The following is a 27,706-nucleotide window of genomic DNA, read 5'->3' as shown; positions in this document are numbered from 1 at the left end:
TGCTAGGAGCAAATGACCCTTCTAGTCCCCTGAAACCTTCTTCAGTTTCATCCAAACATCTTTGGCTTCTCTTGAAACTCTCCTGATGTTTCACAAGGAAGAGTAGCTTGAAATTTTGGTGGCCACTCTAGGAATCAGTCATACGTACTTAAAAGAAATGTTGTCTTTTAAATGCACTGCAGTGTTTCATTTCTACTCAGAATTTGATGAAATTCACAGGGATGGAAGGGGATTCGTCAGCTGAATTGGATGACGAGATGCTCGTCCAAACAGGTGCTGGGTTGTTCATTCTCAGGACAATTGAACTTTGAGCACTTAGAAAAATTTCTGCTCTCTGTTGGTGCAGCTGCACTGTTTGGGCTGGCAGGGGGTAGAAATGGCCCTCATTTTGTTTCCAGGACCAAACTCATTCTCCAGTTCCTAGCTGAGAGATCCAACCATCACAGTTGATTCCCTTTCCATTAAATGTGGGGGATTTTTTCAGAGGGCAGAAAGAAGAAAAAGAAGAGCTTTCCATACTTTCCAGATCTTCTTTCCATTATTTTGAGGGTGTGCCCTGCCTTAGGTGTGGTAAAAAGGATTGGAGTAAGGTGGGAACGTGAGATTTGGAAATGCAGGTGTGCATCACATAGTTACATTCCATTTAAGGACTGACTGCATTTTTTGTAGCTGTATCCTCCACATGTAATGTAATGGAGTGAAATTCCAGTCAATTCAGGGTGCAATCCTGACCCACAGTTTGAGAACTACTGGACTAGAATGTAAGTCAAAAAGCTGAATGTCTGCATAACGGAATCACTTAATGACAGGGATTGGAAAATGTTTCCCGGTTGTTAAGCGACATGCACCTGTATCCAAATAAAATCTTCAAACAGCAGCTTTGGAACAGTCTGAAGGAGATGGGGGAAAGAGGTGCTGCAGACTCAGGCCCCACTTCCTGGAGTGATGAAAGTTCCAAAGTTCTGCCCTCCTCAGGAATAGAAATCACCAGAGGCTTACAGTGTCTTTGTATTAATTGAGCCTATGGGATATCAGTCCAGTTACCCCTTAATGGTCCTACTTTACACCCCCAACTTTACAACCTACAACTTTACATCCCCAAAGGAGCCTTGGCTACAGGCTGTCTGTCTCCCTTTGTTTCCATTCCAGTCTCTCACTGGGCCAAACTACATGTGACTATGTGTAACAGATGGTTTGACTGCTTTTGTTTTGCTTCTTCCCTTAAAATAATGCTCAGGGTGCAGAGAAAGCATGTTTGGGGGGGAGGCGTTAATAAGTCATGATTCTGATGGAGATTGTATTTGTCCCTGCTGTTGTTGAAATAGCATGTGGGGGACGGTGCAATCCCCATCAGAACTATGACCGGGGAAGCATCATATAACTCTCTTCCTCCCCACCATGGTTTTGCTGCACTCTGTGTGCTATGTTAAGAAAAAGAAGAAGAAAATTACATTAAATTTACAGGCATCTCCCCATGTCTGTGGATCCTGTATCCACAGTGGATCTGTAGAATCTGTATCTACAGTGCACTTATCTCCATCCCCCACGTGTTCATTAGTTATCTATGTACTTATACTTAGATTTATACCCTATATACTTAGTACCATAGTAAGTATAGGTTCACTTTTATCTGTGGTTTGGGAATCTGTGGGGGGGGTGTGTGTGTGTGTGCAAATGTATCAGGGGATACAGGGGGATGCCTTTTATGAGTAGTTTGAACCTCTGACTCAGGCTCACTAAAAATCTCCCAGCATGTGCTGCCTTTGCTCTTGCCACTTAACATGGCGGCGGGGGTGGGGGGGTTTAACTGAATCATCCTACAACTGTTACCCTGCAGATGCCCGATCTTGTCTGATCTTGGAAGCTAAGCAGGGTCAGGCCTGGTTAGTACTTGGATGGGAGACCGCCTGGGAATACCGGGTGCTGTAGGCTTATACCATGATCTCGGAAGCTAAGCAGGGTCAGGCCTGGTTAGTACTTGGATGGGAGACCGCCTGGGAATACCGGGTGCTGTAGGCTTATACCATAGTCTTTCGAGACTGAAGCTTGCCAACCCTACATCCCATGCCTCCAGCTCCTCTCCTGCAGGTTCTACGTCCACATAATGGTTTTGCAAACAAGCAAGAAGCCCTCCACCCAGGAGCACTTCTGGGATCATTAGGGAGTCATTAAGAGTTATTGGCTATTCTCCTGGATATTAGTTGAACTAAAAAACTGGGGGACCAGTATTCTAACCTGCTGACCTGCAGAGGGATACTTTTCCCTTCCTCCTCCTTCCAGAAGAATCATGCCAATGCTTGGTCTGTTCCATTGGCTGTATGTCCCAATCCATCCTTTGCTTGAAGATGCCTAGACAGAGCTCCTCAGCCTTCAACGACCACCCTATTTGTTTCAGTGAAGCAATAAATCCCTGTGCTTGTTTTTTTTGTAATGTGGATTCTGCTGCCTCCATTGAAATGAATAGGGCTGTCTACATTTGCAAGAAATCTGGGTAACATCAATGTCCATGCAGAAGTCTAGATTAAGTACTGTGGCTTAGGATAATATTCAAGCTATTTAACACCTAAGAGAGTCCTTCATGAGCCTTTATTGTACAGCCAAGTGAGTTCAAGTGTTGTCTCCACAATGGATATCTCTATGTGGCCCTTGAAATCTGAAGAGATGATAGTTATAGCTATATAAACAACTCTCACGTAATGTAAATCTTTCAATGTGCTTATGTTCTCTATAGTTGCAGTGATACAGATCATTTAATGTTTGTTGCATTTTATCATGCCATATTTAAGATGCTTCTCTTCATTGCCAATTTTAGAATGAAACAGATTGAAGACCATGCTTACAAATACACCAAGAATAGAATTGTTGATGAAGTAATTGAAAGGCTCAGGGATGGCATCCTGCATCAGGAAGTGAGCCTCAGAGATGGCTTTCTTGCCTACAACAAGCAAGCTAGTGGGAAATTGAGTAAAACTGATTTCCGCAAGGTATGTTTCATTTTATTTGGGGGTTGCTGTGCAAAATAGGAATTGAGTGAAGAGACCTCCTGTAATCGCTTCACATGAATAACTACCCATGTAACCTATACAGAAATACAGTCAGTTCTCATTATCCGTTGGGGTTAGATTTCTGAAAAACCTAGTGGACGCGGAATTAGCAGATACTGATCATTGAGCCTGTGGGGAAAATGGTGTTAGGTTCCAGGAGACCCTCTTCACCATATACTCTATGAATTTCATGAACCTGAATCTTAACTTGAAGTCTATGAGGCTGGGTGTTAGTGCAGGCTTAACATCATCTCCAACATCTGATGCTTCCTCCTCTGTGCTGGATATCTCTTAATGCACTGTAGGTTGTGGCAATGGTGATGGCGATTTCTCCATGCTGGCTATCCCTCAACTCATTGAAGGTTGCTGGCCCAACAGTGTTGCCTCAGAGTTCAGCAGTGGGGAGGGGGTTACTTCACTCATCCTCCTCCTCCACCTTTCTCCTGCCTCCTTCCCTGGGCTTGCTCGAGCCCCAGAGCAGCCTTCAGGTAGCCTTCCAGAAACCTCTCATCATCAGCCTCTCTCATCACCAGGGTTATGAACATTCAGCTGGAGTCCCCAAGATGGTATCCAAGATGGTGGAGCAAGTCTGCAGTGGACACAAATGTGCCTGACAATTCTCAAGGGGTCAATACCAATGTCTGAGTTAGAAAACTGACTTCAGACATTCCAGAATTTGTGCATAAAGAGATACACAATATAGATAAGATAATATACACATGATAATAACTATATATCTCAAAATGATGTTTCCTTTAGTGGTTTTGGCAGCAGGGGCAAACGCCAGAACCTATTCCCCTTCCTGGCCTCGATATTCTTTCTGGGAACCACACAGACTTGCATCAGCAATCTCGCTGGTGCAGGTCTGAGTAGACCCAGAGGGCCAGCATAGGCTTACCCTGGGGCAAGGGAGCAAATGTTCCCTTACCCTGAGGAGGCCTCCAGAGGCCAAAATCCCCTGCAGGATGCAGTGGGCACCATGTTGGCACAACTTCATCGCCACGTGGGGAGTTATGATGGGTTGGGCTATATGTTATAATCTGTACTCATATTAAACACATTGTCGATAGAATACAAGAAAAGCCTTGATTTACTTGTGATTTTGATTATGCCACAGATTATTTTTGACAGAGAATCACTTACGAGCAGCATCCCAGAGAATCCTCTCCCTCACCTTGTAGCTGAGGTTTGCTTCTGATCTGATCACCAAGCTGAACACAACTAGTCATGTAATGTGACTAGTGAAAAAGAAACCCCTACTGCTGCAGCCCCAGGTGGGCAGCACCAGTTCCTAAGGGGTATGTCATGTGTGGCTGAACTGTGTTATGTATATACCTGTGTCCTCAGGTAGGACAGGCTCACTGTGTCCAGGATCCAAAGAATCACTCCAGGAGTTGCTCCCTTTCTCTATCTTCAGCTTTTTCTCTTGCTTTTCCACCCCCAAATGGGCCCCAGTGCAGCCAACAACATATCAATAAAAGAGCATAGCCATGTAATTATTATAATTAAAAACTGTTTAAACAATATTAGCAACTTAACTAAGAAACCTTTAACGCTAAACAACTGAGGCACCAGAGAACAGAGGAAAGCAATCATAAACCACATCCAGGGACCTCAAAACGGAAACTCCTGCAGATAATAAGTATTGAAAATTTATTGGAAATCTAACAGAGAGGGGGTCAAATCAATCTCTAGGTCAGAGGGAGTTCTGAAGTTTGGAAAAGGGCAAACAAAAATACAGGATCTCTCCCCTTCCCTAACTGAACTTCAGACAAAGGGGGAATGCAGAGCAGGGCTGGAGGTGTTGAATGAAGTGAATGAAGAAAATTCCTATGGGGAGAGGTGATCCTTTAAATATCCTGGCCCTAAACCATTTGGGGCAGGGTTTTTCACTCTTAATGATACTGTGACTCCTGAAAAATAATACGTACAGTTTATAGAATGACCCCTCCACATTACAGCTAGTTGCAACCCCGTACTTTGAGAATTCCCAGAGTAAGATAATTGGTCCATCTAGCTCAGCATTGCCTATATTTATTTTTCATGTTTTACTACCACCCTTCTTCTAAAGAGCTCAGGGCATCCTCACAACAACCTGTGCAGTAGGTGAGGCTAAGAGGTAGTGACTGACCCAAGGTCACCCACTTTCCAGGGGTCTCCCTCAGCCCTACCTGGAGATTACAAGGATTAAGCCAGAGCTTTGCAACCCCCCTCCAAGCTACTCACAGCCCTCCCGGAGGAGGGGTGTGTGTGACACAACCCATATTTTGAGGGTTGTGGATAATCAAAGGTAATAATCAACAAAGGGGCTTTAGCCAAGAAGTGTTCTGATAATCAGTGAAAGCGGAACAAACTGGGAACCGCAAACTCCAAAACAGAGGTCAGAACCAAGAATGCCTGCAGCCAGTTTTGGTACCAGCTGAAGTTTCCTCACATAGTAGCTCAGTTGTAGCCCCGTACAAGAGGCATTGCAGTGCTCCAGTCTTAGTGTGACTTAACGCCCAGCTAGATGTGATTAGTTTGGCCCATTTTTTCTTTTCTTTCTTTTTAAATAGTGCTGGGGGGGGATGCACCTGAACAGAGCAAAACAAAGGCAGGAAGGGGGTGGGGGGGTCTTTAAATTTTTTCCTCCACTGCCGTGCCAGTCGTGATCTCTTGCAACCTACATGCTACATTAATTGGGAAAAAAACTTCCATTGAAACCTCCCCCCCCCCCAATTAAAATAATGCAGGGGTGAATGCCTAACTGAACTGGGGCAAGGGTAAAGTTTTAAAGCCCTACTACCTGCCTGCCATAATTTTGCTCCATTTAAGAAAGCAAATGGGCCAGATGAATACATTTTTCATAGCATATTCAAGGAAAGTGTAACACATTCGCACATCCAGTGAGATTTGGACTGGTGTTTTTTTTTTCTCTGGGAGAAAGAAAGTCTGCTTTGCCATGTCACCTGCTGCTTCTGAAACGTCCATGATTCACAGAAGTTGTCCAAGACGAAACATGGCACATTGTCCAAAGACCACGGCAAAGACAGCTATGGTGTTCTTTGGTTTTTGGCCTTTTCGTATACAGTCACCCCCCTTATCCACTGGGGATACATTTCTGCTGCTACTGCAGATACCAGAAGCCATGGATAGCAGTAAACCGTATTCCAGGGGTGGTCAACTTTTCAGTTTTTGGGTTCCTGAACCTTTAACAATTGTGTAGACGAGGGAATTTTGGCAGGTGCAGCTTGGCATCTGAGACTTTTTTCTATGTACAGAATGGACCTTTGCACTTGCCCAAACAAAATCCCACAAGTCCCAGTGGATTTAGATCTGGAGAGCACATTATTATTTACACTTGTTCCTAACTGCATACCAGTAGCCGGACTAAGGAAATTCTTACACACACAGAGAGAGAGAGAGAGAGAGAGAGAATTCACTTCGTTGGTGAGACATCAGCACACAAAGAATCTCAAAGGTGTCCCTGACCTTGCAGAAGTCCAGTTGTGCAGGAACTCCTATTGCACTCTGTATAGAACTCTGCATGAAAGCCACTAACTCCTAATAACACTGTGAAAAGACAGTAAAGGTTGTGTTCTTTGTTTTATTTATGTAACTGTGCCTTCCTTCATTTGCTTGCTCCTATGACTCTAGAACTATTTGATCTGATAGGAAAAGCCTACACTAAAGCATAAAAGCAGCTAATCTCTTTTCAAAGCATTTGAAATCTACTGAAAAGAGTGATAATTTGCTAATTGGAGCATTCTCACTTTTTAAAAACAATTTTTACGCCATTCAGCCCTACCCTGCTGTTTTTCTTTTAAGCTCCAGAGCTAAGTGAAAGGATAATATAGCAAGAACAATCAACATTGAAGCAATTATAAAAGAACAAAAAAAAAATGCAGGGCAAGTACAAAAGAGTACAGCGTGCGCAGATTAGAAGTACAGGAATAACTTGTGATTATCAAGCTAGAAGAAGCACTGAAAAAGCACTTACTTACAAGTAATTGTACTTATTTTAATGGGACTTTCCACTAATACAGCATTTCTCAAACTGTGAGTTGGGACCCACTTGGTGGGTTGTGACCTGATTTCTGGTGGGTTCCACAGAGCTATTCAAAAATCAGATGGTTGCTAACTGCCCTGCAAACAGCTGAGCTCCTGCAGTCTGCAAACTTGTGTAAATCTGGAGAGATCAAGGACTGAGCCTCTTTTTTCTGGTGTGTTTTTTTCCAAGTCTGTCAGTGACAGGTAGTGGGGGCAGGTGAAGCCTGGGTCACATCACTGAGCCCCTCAAGCCTTGAGGCTATGCGTTAGGGCTGCCTCATTACAAGAAACTGATTGAGGTTGTTTTTTTGTTGCAAATAAATAAATAAATTTATTTCTAGATCACCTTCTTAAAGCCTTGTAAAGCTAGGTGGGTCCTGATAGAGTGTCATTTTAAAAAGTGGGTCCCGGTGCTAAAACATTTGAGTTCCACTGCACTAATGCATAGTTCAAAATAGGGGTCTTCACCTCAGTTGAGCCTGTGGATGCCAGAGGAGTGAAAAGGGGTGGGTGGGAGTGTGGGTGCTATTGCAGAATGGCCACGGGGGGGGGGGGTGTGCTGAGAATTGGGCACTTATCTCCTTGCCCATCTGTCTGTACACACACAAACACACACATTCCACATTCTCTGCCTCATGTCTGCCACTCTGACCTTTATTTTATTTATTTATCTTTATGTTTCACATTTTTATACCTTCCTCCCTCTTTGGTGCTCAGGGCAGCGCACATGAGTCTGTGATGGGTATGTGCAGCCTCCTGGATCTGGAATTAGGCTACCTCAGAATGCCAGATGGAAGGAAGTGGCAACAGGATGCAGGCATCTTGTGGTCTTATTGTGCTCCTTGAGGCACCTGGTGAACTATTGTGAGCTACTGGAAGTTGGACTGGATGGGCCTTTGGCCTGATCCAGTGGGGCTCTTTTTATGTTCTTACGCCTTTGTCAGGGTGCCATATCCTGCTCTGGGCCAGGGTATCTCAGAGATCGCCTACTTCCGTACAATTCGGCTCATCCTCTTAGGTCATCAGAGAAGGCCTTTTTACAAGTGCCGCCGCCTAAGGAGGTACGTGGGGTGGCGGCAAGAAATAGGGCCTTCTCAGTAGTGGCACCAACGTTATGGAACTCACTTCCCCTTGACTTGAGAATGGCTCCCTCTCTTGAGACTTTTCGGCGAGGCCTGAAGACCTTTTTGTTTAAACAAGCCTTCTGAGTTCATGGCCTTTTTAAACATCTTTTCTATATCTTTTAGTATTTTTACAAGCCTGATTCCTCTATGATTTGCTGCGTTTTGTACTTTTTATCTGACTACTCTTTTTATGGGTATTTGTTAATGTGTTTTAATATGTTTTTATTTGCGGTTAAGTTATGTTTTTAATCTGTTTTTAATACGTTGTAAGCTGCCCTGGGTCCCTTCGGGGAGAAGGGCGGGATATAAATAGTTTATTATTATTATTATTATTATTATTATTATTATTATTATATTGCAGTAACCACATGAAGTGCCCAGGGATGTGTAGAAAGGTCAGGTGCACAGACTGTGGGCAGCAGCAGTCTCACAGCTCACTGTAGGACTTATCGGTTCTTCTCTGGTCTGGATCATGCTCCAATGAGTAAACACCTCATCATTTGTGCTTTCTTTCTCTTACAGCTATTGGAAGATATTGGGATCCCCATGAATGATGACCAGTTTAACTTACTCATGGAGAAACTAGGATTCCCAGCTGGAGGACTGAGTTATCTTGATTTTGTGGCAATATTTGAAGGTATCTGGATATTTATTGCCATGTTAACATGTTAACCATGGATGAATTGAGACTTTATTTTCTCATCACCACAAGCTAGGTGTTCTTGGTATATAACTTGCAGACTGGATGGTTGCTAAACTGGTGAGTCACAATAATCCTGAAAGGTCTGAGGCCAAATGCAGCCCCACTTTGCAAATATCACCATCATAATTCATTATTTATGGTCACAGACCCAACATTCATAAAAACATTTCATAAAAACATTTACAAATATCATTTATGAAAACACCACAGCAGTGATAGAAACAAATAACACTTTTATCTGAAGACTAGCTGGCAGATCACAGCAGGCTGTGGTTACTGTCCGTCTGTCCCCCGACCTTGTCCCACACTGCTGGGTGTGTGAACATGGAGATCATATAGGGTACAGAGCCATAGAATCATAGAGTTGGAAGGAGGCCACGAGGTCATCTAGTCCCTGCGAACAAGTGCCTGTAAGCCCCTGCTTGAAGATCTCTAGAGAGGGAGAATCCACCAGTTCCCTTGACAACCTGTTCCACTGCTGAACTGCCTTTACCATCAAGAATTTCTTCCTGATATCTAGCCGGAATTGCCTCTTCTGCAGTTTGTTCCCATTAGATCTAGTTCTACTCTAAGGAACATTTAAGAAAAAATGTGTCCCTTCTTTTACAGGACAGTCCTTCAGGTCTATGAAGAGTGCTATCATATCCCCTCTTGTTCTTCTCCAGGCTAAACAGACCAGCTTCCCTCAACCTTTCCTCATAGGGCTTGGATATGCCAAGTATGTGGTTATTTCCTATGCCGAGGTCAGCAATGCATGACTTTGGGGGATGCAGCTCTAGCTCAATGCATTTGCTCTGTATTCAGAAGGTCTCATGTTCAATCCATGGCATCTCTTGAGGTGTCTGGGGGGAAAAACCTGTTTGCAACCCTGAAAAGCTTGCTGTATGCAAGTGTTCTCGGACCTTTTTTAATCTATGATAATTTTAATATGTGTCTGTTGTTGCTGCTATAAAACATACATGGAATGAGGAGATTTACAGATAAACCTTAGCAGGTTTATATGTGAGAGATTCAAAATATGTAACCCGCTAGGTCCAAAAGTGTACTTTGCATTTCTCAGTACATTTTTCCTTCACAAATGACTACAACTGGATTATTGGGTCCCCCCTCTCCTTATCTTGAAATCCTGTGGAGTAAGCAAGTCCTTCCCAAATAATCAGAGAAGGAAAGTGAGAAGGACTGGCTTGCCGACTGGCCTGACCTTAAGACCGCACTTCACCCTTCCATGACTGTTTCAGATTCCAGGCTGCTTGGTCACTCTTCAAATCACAAAGCCATTGTCAACAAGTGTCACTTCATGTCGGCTGAAGAGTGCCTCAGCCAGTATAGTGAGAAGCTTGCGGAAGAATACGGGGTAATGACATTCAGCTCTTTATCACCAATTCACATTGTACATTCTCTTTTTATGGTGCAGCTCTTTGTATTTCTTCACAAGTTTTTCTTATGTGCATTACTGTAAGGAAAAAGAAGGTAGAGGCAGGGTCCCCAAGTGTCCAGTAGCATGACAAATGGGGGGTGGTCTGCCCCAGGCGATGTGCCCTGGGGGGTGATGGGCAGACTACCCAAGCCCCCACCGAGCCAAGGGCTGTACCATGTTTGACGGTGGATGGAGCCTCCCACCCTCCAAGCTCTGAAAGACCGAAAATGGCAACCCTGGAAGTGATTCAGCTGTGCACAGGACGATGTCGTCATGTCACCACTGAACCACTTCCAGGTGCCACGCCTCGCTTTTGGTGAGAACAGGGGGTGTAAAGTGGTGCGGGGGTGTGACACTTGCACTGGGCAGTATTGCACGGACAACACCACTGCAAGTGCTTATGGATATCTTCTTCGAAGCAACTACTTTAGATGCAAACTTATAGGAATGACCCATGTTTAGACCAGTCTTGGAGCAGGTCTGCACATGGTGCTGCTCCTGTGGCAAGCGGCTCTGCTTGTAAGGAATGTTCCCTCCACAAGCTCTCCCTACAGGCCAAGCATTGGTCTGAAGTGCTGATTTGCCCATTTCCTTTTCCCACTTTCCCAGGAAGAAAGAAGCCCCAGCGTGTTGGACTCCAGAGGGGAGGAGCTGTATCACAGCTGTCAGCTGTTATTTCCAGTGTTTAGAGCAGGGGTGTCCAAACATTTTGGCAGGAGGGCCACATCATCTCTCTGACACTGTGTTGGGGGCTGGGGGGAAAAGGAATAAATTTACATTTAAAATTTGAATAAATTTACATAAGTGAATATATTTAAGATGGAACATATGAATGAATGAAGGTATTGCAGTAGCTTAAGGCCTATAAAAGGCCTTGCACAAAGCAAGGCCAGCCTTTCCTTCACTGCCACTGCTGCATCACAGTCATGAAACAGCAAGTAGTGGAGGGAGCCCTCATCCCATAGCTCAGGTGAGAGGTCGAACAGTCATCCTCACATTGAGAGCTGTTGCATCAGGCCAGCAAGGGCTCCAGCAAGTCTCTGGAGGACCAGAGGTTCATCGGAGACTGGGTGCTCCCCGTGGGCCGGATTGGGAGCCCCCGAGGGCCACAAGTGGCCCCCGGGCCGGGGTTTGGGCACCCCTGGCACCCAAGGAAGATTAGCAGCTTGAGGGAAACACCAGGAGATTATAACACTGACTTGCAGGTGTGCTCCTTGGGGCATTTGGTGGGCCGCTGTGAGATACAGGAAGCTGGACTAGATGGACCATGGCCTGATCCAGTGGGGCTGTTCTTATGCTCTTAGGTGGCTGAGGCAATGAGCTGTTGCTCTGGATCTGAGACCCTGGGGAGCCTTCCTTCCTTCCTGGAAGTGCAGGGAAAGGTGATTGGCAGGCCATCACTTCAAGTTTCTCCAACCTTTTGTGCTTGTAGAGACAGTTGTTGAGAGAGGAAGTTTTCAATGTTATAACATGCATAGCCAAGTTGTTTGCTATGTGAGCAGAGTCAAGTGTGGATCTTAGCTATCCTGATAGCTTAAACTTAAGGATATCAGAAGAGCCCCACTGGATCAGGCCAAGGGCCCTTCTAGTCCAGCTTCCTGTATCTTACAGCGGCCCACCAGATACCTCATGGAGCACACAAGACAACAAGAGACCTGGACCCTGGTACCATCCCTTGCACCTGGCAGTCAGAGACAGCTTACTTTTAAAACTAGGAGGCTGCATGTCTCCGTAATGGCCTGAAACCTGTGATGGACTTTTCCTCCATAAACCTGTCCAATCCCCTCTTAAAGGCATCTAGGCCAGGTTCCATCATCATATCCTTTGACAAGGAGTACCACAGATTAATGACATGCTGGGGCAAGAAATATTTCCTTTTGTCTGTTCTGACTTCCCCATCAGCCAGTTTTAGTGGCTATCCCCTGGTTCTGGTGTTGTGAGAACTTCCCTCTATCCCCTGTTTCTTACTTACCTCTCTTGCTTATCTTACTTACCTTACTTGCCTGGCCTGCAGTGGGTCTCCTCAGACCTATGACAGCTGTTTAGCTCAAGGAGCCTTGGGGTGGGCTCAGAAAAGGGGGTTAGGACCTTGGCATGCACTGCCATTGCCAAGATCCTTCCCTGCCCTGGTTCGGCTTGACCGCTACCCTGATTTTGAGTACTTTTGCTCTCAGGAAAGGCTCCAAAGGGAGGGGAAGGGACCCCTTGCACAGCGTGTTCAGGCACCTGCAAGATTTTGTGCTTTGCCCCCCCCCCACTAGCTATGCTTCTGTGTCTATATCTATATAAAAATTTAAAGGTCAAGTGTTGACATTAAATTGACTGTTTCCTCTTAGGACCCCTACATCGCCTTCCGTAAAATAGATCTGAACAATGACGGCAAAGTCACCATGCTTGATTTCCGACGCCTCCTGGACAGCCTTATGATCAGCATGACAGATGAGGAATACATACGTTTGCTGGGTCTCTTGGGAATGAACATGATCTCGACGTTGAACTATCCGGAATTTCTTCAGCTGTACCAAGCACATGCTGCAAAAGACATGCGTCCTTGGCTCACCCCATCTTACAAGTAAGAAGGGCAGCAATCTAATCAACTTACTGACATTACTGGTGTATTATCTAGATCCAAGCTAGGATACAAGGTAAACTGGATAGGATCCCAGGTCATTCAGGATACAATCAAGCACTGGAAGAAAAAAAATATGCTCCTGGTCACTCTAGTTTTGGTAAGAACTTGTGCACCTCTGACAAGCGGTCAGCATGTTTTGGTTTCTTTAATCTTATTCGTGGACCATTAAATAACGCAGGCCAAAACACATTTTGCTGACTTATAAGTTAGATGTGTTCCTGGCTGAATCCAGAAATGGCACCAGCTTTGTGCTGCCATGTCTAGTTTTGGAAACACAGCATAGCCTCGTTAGTGAATGGTTCAAGCAGCTTCCTTGTGAGGAAGCCTATGCCATGGTTTCCTCACGAAGAAGCCGCTTGATCCATTCTCTAATGAATGTGGATCATCTAAGTAGATGTGATCAGGCAAAGCTGGTGCCATGTTGGGAATCGGCACCCCAAATCCATAGAAAACAATCTATAAATTTGGAGGGGGAAAAAATTTCTGACTCTCAGTTTCACAGGCCCATGTAATTAAGACTTGGCTGTGCTACCTTTGTGGATCTCACAGCCCAGTCCCTTTGAGGGCTGGGGACTGTGCTGAGTGCACTGTGGCAGCAGAAGGCATTTCCACTGTTGCAAAATGGGTGGCGATGGCGTGCCGAGCTGGAAACAGCAGCAGCAGCTTCAATAGGCCGCCTCCGGTTCTCACTGTGCCTGCTGGACCAGGGAAGAAGGTGGGGAGAGAGGGGGAGGAATGAGGGTGGGTAGGCAGCGGGCGGGGGTGGATCTGGAGGCAATGGCACATGCCAGAGCCTATCCCCTCTTTTTACGACATCCCCACCTTTATCTTCTGCTCAGATTTGCACCAGCTAAAGAGCTAGTGCAGGTCCAACGAAACCCATTGGGAGGCTTAGGGAAGGTTAAGGGAAATAATTCCCCTTTTCCCTCTGAAGCCTCCTTATCTCCCCCTGCCCCGCATAATACAATATGTGCCTTTTTGGCATGGCCGCATCAGTGAGGAGGGGGGAAGGTATAGGATTGCGCTCCCAGCATCTTGTGGATTTTTTGTTGCAAAGATGGAACATAAACATTTAAAGCAATAACATGCAGAGAAATAGCTGTGTAACAGCCCAATCCTATCCACACTTTCCTGGGAGTAAGACCCATTGGCCATAAAGGGATTTACTTCTGAGTAGACATGCATAGGATTGGGCTGTCAGTCTATTGCAGTAAAAACACCTACAGCTCAATCCTATCCTCCCCCCACTGGTGGAGCCACAGCAAAATGGGCGGGCTGTATTCATGGGGGGAGGAAGCAGCTTGGGAGGCTTGAGAGGCAAAAGCGGTTAAATCCCTTACTCCTCTGTAAACCTCCCACTCCGCAACATTTCTCCTTGGGCCTGCCCTGGCTCTTTAGCTGGTACAAGTCCGAGGAGAAGAAAAAGATGGGATTGTGCTCAGTGCCTTTCCCTGTTAAATATTTCTGTTTTTCATTTTAAAAAATCAGTTACAGCTGGTCTTTCTCATGAAAATCCGTCATAATTTGAATCTCAGAGGTACTTTCTCTTTTATGATATTGCTTTGATTTGTAAAATATTTCTCTCCATAAATCTCAGCTGCAATTAAGCAATTTGACCCATCTGTGGCTGCAAATTGTAAGAAGAATTAACAAGAGTTTTTAAAGATGCCATTCCTAACTTACAGTCGAAGGGGGCTAGCAATATTTATAAGGAATTCATCTGTGTGTAGATGTTTGAGATAAACTGCTTTAAAACTATCCGTGCAACTATAAAACAAACAAACAAACAAAACCTTGGGGAGTTATTAATGATTCCATTGAAAGAAAATCTCAGTTAGTTAGATTTTAGGATTAGGAATGATTTTAGATTCCTAAATTCCTCAGTTAGATTTTAGGATTTTAGGAATGGGTTAAGTCAGAATGCCAGATGTAGGGGAGGGCGCCAGGATGAGGTCTCTTGTTGTCTGGTGTGCTCCCTGGGGCATTTGGTGGGCCGCTGTGAGATACAGGAAGCTGGACTAGATGGGCCTGTGGCCTGATCCGGTGGGGCTTCTCTTATGTTCTTAACTACAATTCCCAGGAAGCCTTGCAGGTCTCTTGTTATCTGGTGTGCTCCCTGGGGCATTTGGTGGGGCTGCTGTGAGATACAGGAAGCTGGACTAGATGGGCCTGTGGCCTGATCCGGTGGGGCTGTTCTTATGTTCTTACCTATAATTCCCAGGAGGCCTTGCAGGTCTCTTGTTATCTGGTGTGCTCCCTGGGGCATTTGGTGGGCCGCTGTGAGATACAGGAAGCTGGACTAGATGGGCCTATGGCCTGATCCAGTGGGGCTGTTCTTATGTTCTTAACTACAATTCCCAGGAAGCCTTGCAGTTCTCTTGTTATCTGGTGTGCTCCCTGGGGCATTTGGTGGGCCGCTGTGAGATACAGGAAGCTGGACTAGATGGGCCTGTGGCCTGATCCGGTGGGGCTGTTCTTATGTTCTTAACTACAATTCCCAGGAAGCCTTGCAGGTCTCTTGCTATCTGGTGTGCTCCCTGGGGCATTTGGTGGGGCTGCTGTGAGATACAGGAAGCTGGACTAGATGGGCCTGTGGCCTGATCCGGTGGGGCTGTTCTTATGTTCTTAACTACAATTCCCAGGAAGCCTTGCAGGTCTCTTGTTATCTGGTGTGCTCCCTGGGGCATTTGGTGGGCCGCTGTGAGATACAGGAAGCTGGACTAGATGGGCCTATGGCCTGATCCAGTGGGGCTGTTCTTATGTTCTTAACTACAATTCCCAGGAAGCCTTGCAGTTCTCTTGTTATCTGGTGTGCTCCCTGGGGCATTTGGTGGGCCGCTGTGAGATACAGGAAGCTGGACTAGATGGGCCTGTGGCCTGATCTGGTGGGGCTGTTCTTATGTTCTTAACTACAATTCCCAGGAAGCCTTGCAGGTCTCTTGCTATCTGGTGTGCTCCCTGGGGCATTTGGTGGGGCTGCTGTGAGATACAGGAAGCTGGACTAGATGGGCCTGTGGCCTGATCCGGTGGGGCTGTTCTTATGTTCTTAACTACAATTCCCAGGAAGCCTTGCAGGTCTCTTGTTATCTGGTGTGCTCCCTGGGGCATTTGGTGGGCTGCTGTGAGATACAGGAAGCTGGACTAGATGGGCCTATGGCCTGATCCAGTGGGGCTGTTCTTATGTTCTTAACTACAATTCCCAGGAAGCCTTGCAGTTCTCTTGTTATCTGGTGTGCTCCCTGGGGCATTTGGTGGGCCGCTGTGAGATACAGGAAGCTGGACTAGATGGGCCTGTGGCCTGATCCGGTGGGGCTGTTCTTATGTTCTTAACTACAATTCCCAGGAAGCCTTGCAGTTCTCTTGTTATCTGGTGTGCTCCCTGGGGCATTTGGTGGGCCGCTGTGAGATACAGGAAGCTGGACTAGATGGGCCTGTGGCCTGATCCGGTGGGGCTGTTCTTATGTTCTTAACTACAATTCCCAGGAAGCCTTGCAGGTCTCTTGCTATCTGGTGTGCTCCCTGGGGCATTTGGTGGGCCGCTGTGGGATACAGGAAGCTGGACTAGATGGGCCTATGGCCTGATCCGGTGGGGCTGTTCTTATGTTCTTAACTACAATTCCCAGGAAGCCTTGCAGTTCTCTTGTTATCTGGTGTGCTCCCTGGGGCATTTGGTGGGCCGCTGTGAGATACAGGAAGCTGGACTAGATGGGCCTGTGGCCTGATCCGGTGGGGCTGTTCTTATGTTCTTAACTACAATTCCCAGGAAGCCTTGCAGGTCTCTTGCTATCTGGTGTGCTCCCTGGGGCATTTGGTGGGCCGCTGTGAGATACAGGAAGCTGGACTAGATGGGCCTGTGGCCTGATCCGGTGGGGCTGTTCTTATGTTCTTAACTACAATTCCCAGGAAGCCTTGCAGGTCTTCTTGTTATCTGGTGTGCTCCCTGGGGCATTTGGTGGGCCGCTGTGAGATACAGGAAGCTGGACTAGATGGGCCTATGGCCTGATCCAGTGGGGCTGTTCTTATGTTCTTAACTACAATTCCCAGGAAGCCTTGCAGTTCTCTTGTTATCTGGTGTGCTCCCTGGGGCATTTGGTGGGCCGCTGTGAGATACAGGAAGCTGGACTAGATGGGCCTGTGGCCTGATCCGGTGGGGCTGTTCTTATGTTCTTAACTACAATTCCCAGGAAGCCTTGCAGGTCTCTTTCTATCTTGTGTGCTCCCTGGGGCATTTGGTGGGCTGCTGTGGGATACAGGAAGCTGGACTAGATGGGCCTATGGCCTGATCCAGTGGGGCTCTTCTTATGTTCTTAGTTATCATAATAATTGTTCCTTTCTGAGACCCAAACAGATAGCAGCCGATGCCGATCTCGCTTGTGAACAAGCTCATTACTACCTGAGTATCAAAGCACAAACCAGATGGCATGACCTCGCCATGGTAAGCCTGGATGGCAAATACACTTGCTTAGAGAGGATTTGAGAACTTCACACACTGTTTATCTTTGATGGTATAAATGTTTTAAAAACCAAGTATTTGGCTACAATAAGCAAATAAGCTCATTAATGATCAAAGCTTGTGATAAATTTAAAAATGACTGTGTTGCAGCAACTGATTTGAAGCCCTTGAGTTTTTCAGGCTTTCAAAGAATAAAAATGTAGCAGAAGAGCTTCCACTAGAATATGGATGCTATTTTTGTGTGTGTGTGTTGCTTCTGCTGCAGCAATGGGGCTAAAATTCCTGATGGGGGCCTCGAAGGCCGCATTTACTGCATACTGAATAGCAAACAGTGGAGAGCTAAGCTGCACATGGTGATGGTTCAGCACATATTTTAAACCTACATTTTTCTTTTAAGTTAAATGGGGAGGGGGGGCTCAGTCCAGATCCGGGCTGCAGCATACAAGGAGTGCATATTTAACCCCTATTGAACCACCACCCTAATGAAATTGCACCCCCGAGGGGCAAGGGGAAGCTTCCCTTGGTGCTAATAGTGGCTTCTACTGCACCAGCTGTTTAGCTGGCACAAATGCGAGAAGCCCAGCGTAACACTGGGTCGACTGGGAGGGGGTTTAGGATATGGTATGTGCAAATCTCTCAAGAAATGTGTGCGCCGACATCTTGGAACTTGCAAGATTTCACAAGATCTAAGATGGTGACAGCCAGTTGAGCTGGGAAGAAGCGGCTGCAGGGTTGCTGTGACCCCTGTAAGTTTATGAACAACTGGTCTCTGCAGAGGAACACTGTATATGTGGAAGGCAGGGCTGTAGTGATGGGGTTTACTGGTGCACTCCTGTTCTCCTTCCCCTGCAGCCATCTCCCCATGAACCCTTCCTGCTATTAAAGATATCTCCTGTTTTAGTTTTTCCATGAATACGACAATGATGGAAATGGCCTTGTTCTGAAAAAGGATCTGAAGAATATCCTTTTTAGATACGGCATCCCCATAAATCCTAAAGAATTTGAAAAACTCTGGGCAAGGTAAGATTTTTCTAGTAGTACGTATATATTTTTTCCTTATCTGGAAATCTGTTTGACTTTAAAAAGGGAGGTTTGAGTATAGTGGGATCAGCTGACTGCTACTGAATTACTGATGACTGTGAAAGACCATGTTGGATAAGAATGAAATGACAGCAAAAAATAGTTATATCAATGCAACTATTTTCTTATTCTACGTTCATTTTCTCATCCCCTTCTACTTCCTAAATATTTCCGTTATTGTAGCTTTCTAGTGGTGCGACAGGGTGGAAGAAACCCTGGGTGGGTTGAGCGAGGCACCCCAGGTGGGTTGAGTCTGGCACCCCAGGGGCAGAGCCAAGCAGTGGACTGAGCTCACAGGAAATGCCAGTTAAGGTGTACAGCTATGATGTGGGTTCTCAAATTTCTTGCTACGAAGCAGTTTGTCATGGCAGGATACCAGGTCCCCACCAACTATCTGCACACATCCCATACTATGTCACGAACACAAAAGGGGAACTGAAAGCACATGCGTCTCAACTAGTTGAGCATAGCTGCAGTTTACTCGCTAAATTACATGCATAAGAACCCATAGATCCAGTGTATTAAGAAATTAAGCATGAAGATGCTCAGGAAAACAAATCAATCCATTTTACAGATGAGAAACAATGGGGGCAAGCATCTTTAATAGAAAAGACAGTCAGAGAATACACAGCAAACTCTCAAACATTATCCAGAGCAGATGAAATAAAGTAAAATAACTGCGAGCGCGAGTATCTTTTTAAAGTAACGCACTCCTCTCCACCCTCTTCTCTATGAATCTCAAAATGTATGCATGCTAGAAATACAAATATCCATGGAAAATAAGAGATTTAAAACACAAGCTCCATGGCAAGCTCTATGAATAAGTAAAACCCACATTTTCGCTATGAATTGTGATCCTGGAGATGACACAAATGGTGAAGTTCGGGATGGATTTCAACAACTGGAAATTTCCCCCCAGATAAACTCCGTGCACTTAAGAAATGAAATATTCCACGAAAGCCATTTAGTACCAGTTGGCTTTTAGGGACCACTGTCAACATCATCAAACCATTTCCTGACACTGAATTCATCTTCATCACCTCTTCCTTCCTTTGGGTACAATTCTGTGCACAATTACCTGGTAGTAAACTCCACGGAGCTTGCAGTTTAAATCCAGGGCTGACTTTAGCCTGATTGGACTTATTTGGCCCAATCACACCCCACGGCTGGGGGGGGGGCATGCTGTAGCAGAGAGCGGGTTGCCTGTCTGCAGCTGGCACTCTGTATGGAGAGAAGTCTCTGTGCAGAGGCTGGCATGGCCAGTGGGGCTCTCACCAGGCCCTCCTGCCCACCCCTACTTTTGATTGTCCCAAAATCATGCAACTTCAGAAGCAGTTGGCAGTGATGTGCTAATGTCAGCAAGCCACTGCCAATCTACTTCTGAGTGTCGTGCTAGCACCTGGTGCCATGTCTGGCCCAGCCCACTGCCACTTGTTGCAATAAGTGGGGGGCTGTGTAGCAGGGGGGCATGCAGCGGGACTATTTCCAGGACTTGAGTTGAAAATTACTGCTCTGGAACAGTGTTTCTTTTTCCTAAGGTCGGTTTCTTACATGTTCGTCTGTGGAGGAGTCAGGCATAACATTGCTGTGCTGTAGCTGTGCTGATCCTGTGAAGCTTAAGCCATTTCTGCCCAGTGTTGCGTATACACAGCAGGGCGCAGAAAGGTGTGGGCTGGGCAAAAAGTGGATTCATATCTGCTGAAAGGAATATGTCTTTTAAAAGGTACGATTTGAACCTGAAGGGCTACCTCACCCACCAAGAGTTTCTGCAAAAGATGGGTGTGGATAAACCGCCTGACACCAGCCTCAACAGGCCATTTGTAGCCAAGAACAGCATGCGCTTCATGGATAGTTACAAAAAGGCGGAAAGGAAACACATAGATGTCACTGAGATCATAACTAAGATCAGGTGAGTAAACAAGTTGCTTCCGTTGCCGTTGTGCTCAGACAGTGAAACAATTTTGTCTCGTATGGGTTCTGTAGGTAACCATTCCCCTTATGATGAGCCCATTACATGCATTTTAAATTTCTCCAGGGCTGGGCACCTTGTTTATACTGCACTGTCAACATGCGTGTAATTCACAGAGCAAAATAAGGAACAAAGGCATATTCTTCCCTAAGTGTGGTGTCAGAGGTGAGCCAACTGAGACACTGGACAAGGACCCAAGACTGTCAGAGGGCCTGCCAGGTCAGGCTGACCTTCAACCCATCACTGACAGTTGGAATGCCCAATGTGCCATCAGGGGGTGGGAGTTGGCAGAGAGTGCCCTGGTGAGCCTAGTGGAGAGCTTCCCCCAAGACCCCCGGCAGTCTGACGCCAGCCCCATCTTTGCCCCAAGGTGCTCATAATCTAAATTTCAGAGGGGAGGGAAAGGAACAGGGTTGGCACCAGATTGCAGGGGTACATGTGCAGGAAAATGTGCAGAAAAGATGTGCAGGGGTACATGTGGGTAAGATGTCTGCCCCAGAGTCTGTCTTTGGCATTCATCCGGCTTAGTGGCGATTTCAGGGACAGAAGGCAGCTGCTCCATTTAGTGTTTGGTTGTCTCCTGTTTATGTTCCTGTGAACCAGCAGGCCACCTGCACCCCCCTCGCTCAGCCCTGGGTCATTCATCGTGCAGAACTTACATGCTCTTTTATTCGACTCATTTTCGTCCTCAATGCGGGCAGAACTTGTTCATTTGCCCACCGTTTAGACACAGCTCAACCGACAAAGGAGCCTGAGGAACTTAATATTCAAGAAGAGGGGAGAATCCGGGCATATAATTTTTCCTTTTGTCTTAACTTGAGAGGAACAAATACCCCAAATTAGAAACATTTGAACAGTGCACTCTGGCACTCCAAGAGAAATTTTTTTTTTTAATCGCAAAAGGCGATTGGGTGGTGTTGGGGGGTGGAGGAGGGGCGGTTGGCAGCCTGGCTACATCCATAGTTTAAAACGTTCACTGGATGCTCAATTTCACTGCTTCGATTGGAATAATTACTGCTTGGCAACCGTTTACTCAGCCCAAGAAATGACTGAATATCTTGATTTTCTAAAAATAGAAATAGAAAAAAGGCTTTGATTGCCCCTTTTAAAAAAAAAGAAAGAAAAAAGGAGAAGGTATACAAGGAAGAAAGCAGCAGGGCTGAAAAGCGCTCTTTTCAGCAGCTTCGGTGTGAGTGTGACACACATCAGAAAGGAATCCCGGGTTGCAGCTGTCAACCTGATCATACTGCACATCATACTAAGATGTCATCAAAGATCAGGATGCTGCTGCTGCTAACTTAACACTTATATGAAAAAAAGTGCTCTGCATACATCATCAGTAATCCTTAGGACAGCCTTGTGAGCCTTTTAGATTGTGAGCCCTTTTGGGACAGGGAGCCATTTAGTTATTTGATTTCTCTGTAAACCGCTTTGTGAACTTTTTGTTGAAAAGCGGTATATAAATACTGTTGTTGTTGTTGTTGTTGTTGTTGTTGTGAGGTAGACCAGTGTTGTGATCATAGATGCAGAGCCGAGTGCCGAGACTGAGAGGATAATGGTTTCCTTAGGAAGCCACAACTTTTTTGGAACCAGGAATGTTCTCAGAGTCTGCAGCTCAAATTATTAATCACCAGATGCTGCTGCTCAGGCTGGTGGCAGAATCTGCTTGGCCCTCGGCTGCCTAGCCTGTTGGTGCCATGCCCTCCTTCCACTGGGATGGTGGTGATGATGGCAACAACAAAAGTTCTGCTCGCCTCCCACCCTTGAAGAGTGGGAATGAGAGCCGTTGTGTCCCCAGCAGCATTGCTGAATCATCCCCACTCTTATCAGTCCGTGGCTCCCTTACAGAGCTCTGCAATGATGGTGCGGAGAATGGGCCAAGAATGCATTTCTGCACCACACAACAGCTACTGTGTCTCCCCCTTGTCATCTGGCCAATGGGAGCCATGGGAATGCGTCCCTAAGAAGCTGTCAGTTGGGTTCTGGGTGGCAGCCGAATCCTATGCATGTCTACACAGAAGTAAGTCCTGTTAGATTCAATGGGGCTTACTCCCAGGAAAGTGTGGATAGGATTGGGCTGTGAGTCTGTGGGTGGGTGCAGGCCCTCTGAATTCAGTTTGACCCACCTGTGATGTTGGTCCTGAAACCCAAGGGTTGACCTTGCAGCCCAGACTCTGGACCTTTAAATCTCCAACTGAAGTAGGAAACAAGATACTCACGACTCCTTTCTTTGTCTCCTCCCTGGTCCTTGCACTGCAGTTCTTGAGTCTCTCAGCAGGTGAGGGAGGGGGCAGGCCTGAGTCTGAGAGAGCAGGTGCATCAGAGGAATTGTAGCTGCCTGGTTCCCCACTTCAAGCTCAGCAGTTTCACAAGGCTCTTCTCTCTGCCTTCTGGCACCCTGAGTTGAACATGATGGAGGTGAAACTTCCCCTTGCCCCTCTCCCACACCATCAGGGCTTTGCAACTTGTGAGGCAACAAGCTGGATCCAGCCCACCCAGCCATTTATTGCAACCTGCAAGGAGACTGACAATCCCTCTGAAGTCAGCAAACGCAGGAGGCCTTGTTAGCCCCTGGGAAGCCACATAATGTGCCTGGGAGGCCTCTTTGGCTCTGTGCATAGCCTTCCACAGAGCTTCATCTGCTCAAAAATTGAAAGGCTCAACTGCAACCCTAGTTTTCTTTTAGGGAGAAGTACCACGAATGCTCTCAGGACTTCCACAAAGCCTTCCTGCAACAGGATAAACATAGAGAAGGTTACATCTCAGTGGGCGACCTGCGGAAGATGCTGGAAGACTTTCAGTTGCCCCTTGGCTACGAACAGTACAGCGAACTTCTTTACAGGTGGTTATGACAGTCACAAGTAATAGCCTAGCCTAGTAGTAATAGCACTAGTAATAGCCTAGCCTAGTTCTGCACAAACCATCCAAAGCTAAGAACACTAGGGACTTCTGAACAGTAAAAATGTTCTAGCAACTGAAATCTCAGGATCATCTCTTGATTCTATGAGAGCCTTTGGTTCAGTAGCTTTAGACTTCCAAATAAGAGGCTGTTTCTTTTCTTTTGGAGGATGGGGTGGAAGGAGAAGAGAAGCCTAAACAAAATCTTTTCATTCCACCTATAAATTGAGTGATTAAGCTCCCCATGAATTAAACTGCTAATAAGAATTTGTGCTGTGTGCTCTTTTCCTCAAAGACTTTTTGATGATAAACACTTCCATTCATTGTAATTTTCTGCAGACTAGTCCTTTTTCAGAGCCAAAAGAGAGTTTTCCTACCCACCCCCTCTTTAAATAATAGAGTAGATTAGCATATGCATTTGGTTTTATTACTAAAATTTTAATACCAACTTGGCAATTTATTCCTCCACTGAAGTGCGTTGATTATGTCCTTTTCCACGGAGTCTCTAACATCTGAGCCAGCTTGACAAGGGCTAATGCATGGATTGGAGTGCTCTGCAGCTGCAAAAAGCAATGGCAATTCTCTTCAGTGTGTGCCTGTGTGTATGTCTGTGTGTGTGTGTGTGTGTGTGTTTAGCAGCAGATATTTGGGTCCATGTATTATAAATAATTTTTCAGCACTTTTGGGGTATCCAGGTTCCTGTTTGGTGAAAAAGCATTTTTCCCATTAATTAGTCATTGTAGCTTTCTCCCTTACTGGAGATCTTGAAGAAGAGGTTTGGCAGGTACCTGATGGAGATGCTGTAAGTTGCAGGATTTCCTGCTACGGGCAGGGGGTTGGACTAGATGACCTTGTTGGTCCCTCTAACTCTATGTTTCTGCCAATGTACATATATTTACACGGAACATTGCTTATTGCCTAATATTGTCACCGAGTAAACCCCCTTCATTCCTTATGTGGTTCGCAAGAACAAATAGTCTAACCAATTTGCAAAAGATAACCTTTGGTTTCTTCTTTTCCCCCCTAGCTTAGGAATTAGGATACAGGACAACAAGCTCTCCTATTTTGAATTTCTAAGAGTTATTGACGACCGCGCAGCATTCAGGAGAAGGAAGCACACAGTGCCTCCTGTCCCCCCCATCAGCTATATGCAACTGGGCATCGACGAGGCCATGATTAAAATAAAGCAGATTGTTACCGCGTCATCAGATCTGTTGTACAAGGTCGGTACTGTACAGTTGTCGTCATTTACCAACAAAGTACTGATATAAAATCCTTTATAACAAGGGGGGGGGAGACACTCTGCACATGCAGTTTACACCTTTCAGTGGTTTTCCTGCCAGCGGAGATAGGTCAAGATGGGAGGTGGGTAGATGTTGAAGCAAAGTGCAATACAGTGAGCTCTCCTCATTTATGGGCTCAGCATCAACGGATATGAGTATCTGAAGATGCGAAGCCAACAACTGGAGTGCCTTAGGGGACGTGATTAGTAGTGGTCAGTGTGAACCTGAAGTGCCTTCTGATCGAATCTGGGAGGCCTTCTAAGGAGGCTGGGAGATTGTGTGCAATCTGCAGAGGACTGGGCACAGCCCCAAGGATGAATCCTGCATCATGCTAGGCCCCTCTGCGGATTCAGTTATCCATGGAAATTCAGTATCCTTGGGGAGTCCTGTAATGGATACGCGCGGTGGGGCTAAACCATCTTCTGGCCGCCCCAGTATCTGCAGTGAAACCTTCTGCCCCTCTCAGTTTTGTTACTGATTCTGACTTACATAGTTTGCCCCAAGAACTCAGTAGCGGTCATTGAGAACATAGTGTACCTCTGTACAGGGCCAGCTTCAAGCCAATTGGATCAATTGCTCCCAACTGGGCCTCTTGCACTTGGGTAATCTAGTCTTGTCAAATACACAACAGATTGTAACGGTCACTTAACACCACATGGCAGGTTTTATAGAGAACAGCAGTGATTTTCATTTTCTGAGTTCTTAAAAAGTCAGTAGTGCTTGTGCTGTTTATTGTTTGAAATGCTTTTTACTGTACTCAAATTACATGTTAAGGTAGTAAAAATTTATTTCTCTGAAAAAGTTTCCAGTTGGACTCCGTAGCCCTGAGGCTGAGCCCCTGAGCCAGTCTCTTTCTGAGCGGGGAGCAAAACAGAGGCAAATGCCTGGCTCCGAAGAGGAGGGGCCGTTTGCATGCCGCAGGAAGGCTCCCTGCAAAATTTAGCGCTTTGCAGTAAATCTAGCTATGCCTTTGCTTGCCATGCTGCCCCCTCTGGCTATGCTACTGTTAATGGCTATTTTTTATGTCCTTTATATTTACGTGTACATTTAGCATGTTTCCTGCAAAGTGAGAAGGGAAACCTACCATTAAAAACACACACACCATTGTGTGCACACTGCAGGGACTTGTTACAAAGAGTTTCTTTTTGTCACCAGGCATACCGGGGGTACAAGTGGTACAGAGAGGTACTTGTGAAGGTGTGTGGTGTGGATAAGACAAGTTCATGTTGCAAACACTCTTCAGGGAGCCAGAATTGGATGCAGGAACTGCAAAGGCCTCTCAACGCCACAACCCTGTGCCTTAACGCATCTTAATTTTATCTTAAGCGGTTTTCTGACAGTAAGCATTATGGTGGCCTCTCCTTAGCCATTTTGTTCGGCCTCACATGACAGTTAGCCTGCTCCCATGCCCTTCCTTCCATAGCAGCAGCTAGCTGCTCTCAAGCCATCTTTGCACACCCAGACTTCTCCGGTTGCCTGTGGTTGCTTTGGAGACGGACAGTAAACAGCCTTCCCCACCTTCTGCCGCCTTACATAATGAGTCCTGCTCCGGGAAAGCGGCTCTTGGAAAGCTCAGCTAACAAATGCCGGAGCAAGAACTCACAGAGAAATTCTTTGCCCCCACTCATGTGCAGTAGGGTTGTGATAGGCAAGAGGTGCGCATTGCTGGGCATTTATCTCTGCCGTTCAGTAATAACCCTGCTAAGGAGAAATCCCTTTCCCATATAGCAGTTATTCAGAGCGGCTTTTCTTTTCCGCCCTTCCCAGGCCTTTTCGGCTTTTGATAAGGAGGGCACCGGGGCCATTTCGACCTTGGATTTCCGGCAAGTGCTTCACCACTTCTGTTTTACGCTCTCGGAAAAGCAGTTCAACCACCTCCTCAAGCTGCAGCGGCTTCGTGGCGAGCACTCCGTGGACTGGAAATATTTCCTGCAAAAATTCAACTTCCTCTCAGAGGTAAGAAGGGCAAGACCGTCTCAAGTGGGGAGAAGACCGGTGCCGAGGGAAGAGGGAGTATCCCACCCCAGCCAGTAACCGGCCATATTTTGGATTGAGAAAAGGCTGGTCGCCCCTTCGTTCTGTCAACTGCATTCATGCAAGCCGGGATATAGGCAAATTAGTTTAAACTCTCTTTTTGGCCTTCCTTAAAGGAGTTAGGGGTTACATATTGGTTAGGCTGAAAATAGTGGCTGGGCCATGATCAACCACCCAATGTCACGCTTCATCCGTTTATGTCTTAACGCTCTGTCACAGCCGTTCTCAACCACTGTGCCGCGGCACGTTGGTGGGCCGTGAATGGTCCACAGGTATGCTGCAGGAGTTTGGGGGAGGGTCGTATATTAGTAGGGCCATTGGGGGATGTGGCTCCTGGCCTGCACTGTGCTGTGCCTTGTCAATTGTCCAAAAACCAATGTTTTGCCTTGATAATTTAACACCTCAGTGTGCCATAAGATGATGGCTGCTTTATTCTCTGCACTATCCAGCAATGGCCACGAGCCCTTGAGCCCCTTGAACCCCTCCTCTCTCCTGGGAACACTCACAGAAGCAAGGGCTGTGCCCATTCAGCCCTGCTGCCTATGCGCAGATGCAGCCAAATGAGAGTGATTTGTTTCCACTCCAGAGGCTCTGTTTTCCGTCAGTGTCCTGTGCTTGTGTTTCACATCACATAGGTGAAAGGGGCACAATATAAACTGGGGGCAGGGGGATAAGGTTTACGCTGGGGCTTCCCAGGTTGGGCTTCTCAGGCTACTAGTGTCCTACTTCTGAGGAAGCTTAATCCTTTTAGGAACCAGGATGCCTTCTGAGAGACAAACAAGCAGATGGAGCATATTTTACAAGCCCAAGAAAAGGCTGGTCGCCCCTTAGTTCTGTCAACTGCATTCATGCAAGCCTGCATTTCTTGCAGTTGATACAATAAACAAGCACCTCTGTGTGATATGCCATCCAGACGCGAAGCAGGGTACTGTGGCTCCCCAGGCAGGAGCAGTGACGTCATGTGACGTGAAGGCGTCAAGTGACGTCACTTCTGGGAAGCGAGGGGAGTGAACGCTTGTGCTAGGGTTGAAAAATGCCCA

At 46.3% G+C, this 27,706-nt stretch overlaps 1 protein-coding gene and 1 pseudogene across 1 annotated transcript in view; both read left to right on the top strand.

Annotated features, from left to right (window-relative positions):
• The window catches only part of EFCAB6 (EF-hand calcium binding domain 6), an 88,178-nt gene that overhangs the window by 40,533 nt on the left and 19,939 nt on the right, over positions 1 to 27,706 (top strand). Inside the window, exons 15-24 of the mRNA XM_066634239.1 lie at positions 2,813 to 2,984; positions 8,720 to 8,834; positions 10,139 to 10,254; positions 12,654 to 12,889; positions 17,288 to 17,384; positions 18,304 to 18,422; positions 20,206 to 20,391; positions 23,138 to 23,293; positions 24,377 to 24,572; positions 26,400 to 26,588. Coding sequence (XP_066490336.1) covers positions 2,813 to 2,984; positions 8,720 to 8,834; positions 10,139 to 10,254; positions 12,654 to 12,889; positions 17,288 to 17,384; positions 18,304 to 18,422; positions 20,206 to 20,391; positions 23,138 to 23,293; positions 24,377 to 24,572; positions 26,400 to 26,588 — 1,582 coding nt within the window. The remainder of the gene's footprint in view (positions 1 to 2,812; positions 2,985 to 8,719; positions 8,835 to 10,138; positions 10,255 to 12,653; positions 12,890 to 17,287; positions 17,385 to 18,303; positions 18,423 to 20,205; positions 20,392 to 23,137; positions 23,294 to 24,376; positions 24,573 to 26,399; positions 26,589 to 27,706) is intronic.
• LOC136657822 (5S ribosomal RNA) lies at positions 1,816 to 1,932 on the top strand (annotated as a pseudogene).

Source organism: Tiliqua scincoides, chromosome 7 (assembly GCF_035046505.1).
Source record: "Tiliqua scincoides isolate rTilSci1 chromosome 7, rTilSci1.hap2, whole genome shotgun sequence".
Taxonomy (NCBI): domain Eukaryota; kingdom Metazoa; phylum Chordata; class Lepidosauria; order Squamata; family Scincidae; genus Tiliqua; species Tiliqua scincoides.
This window is presented reverse-complemented; position numbering and strand designations above follow the sequence as displayed.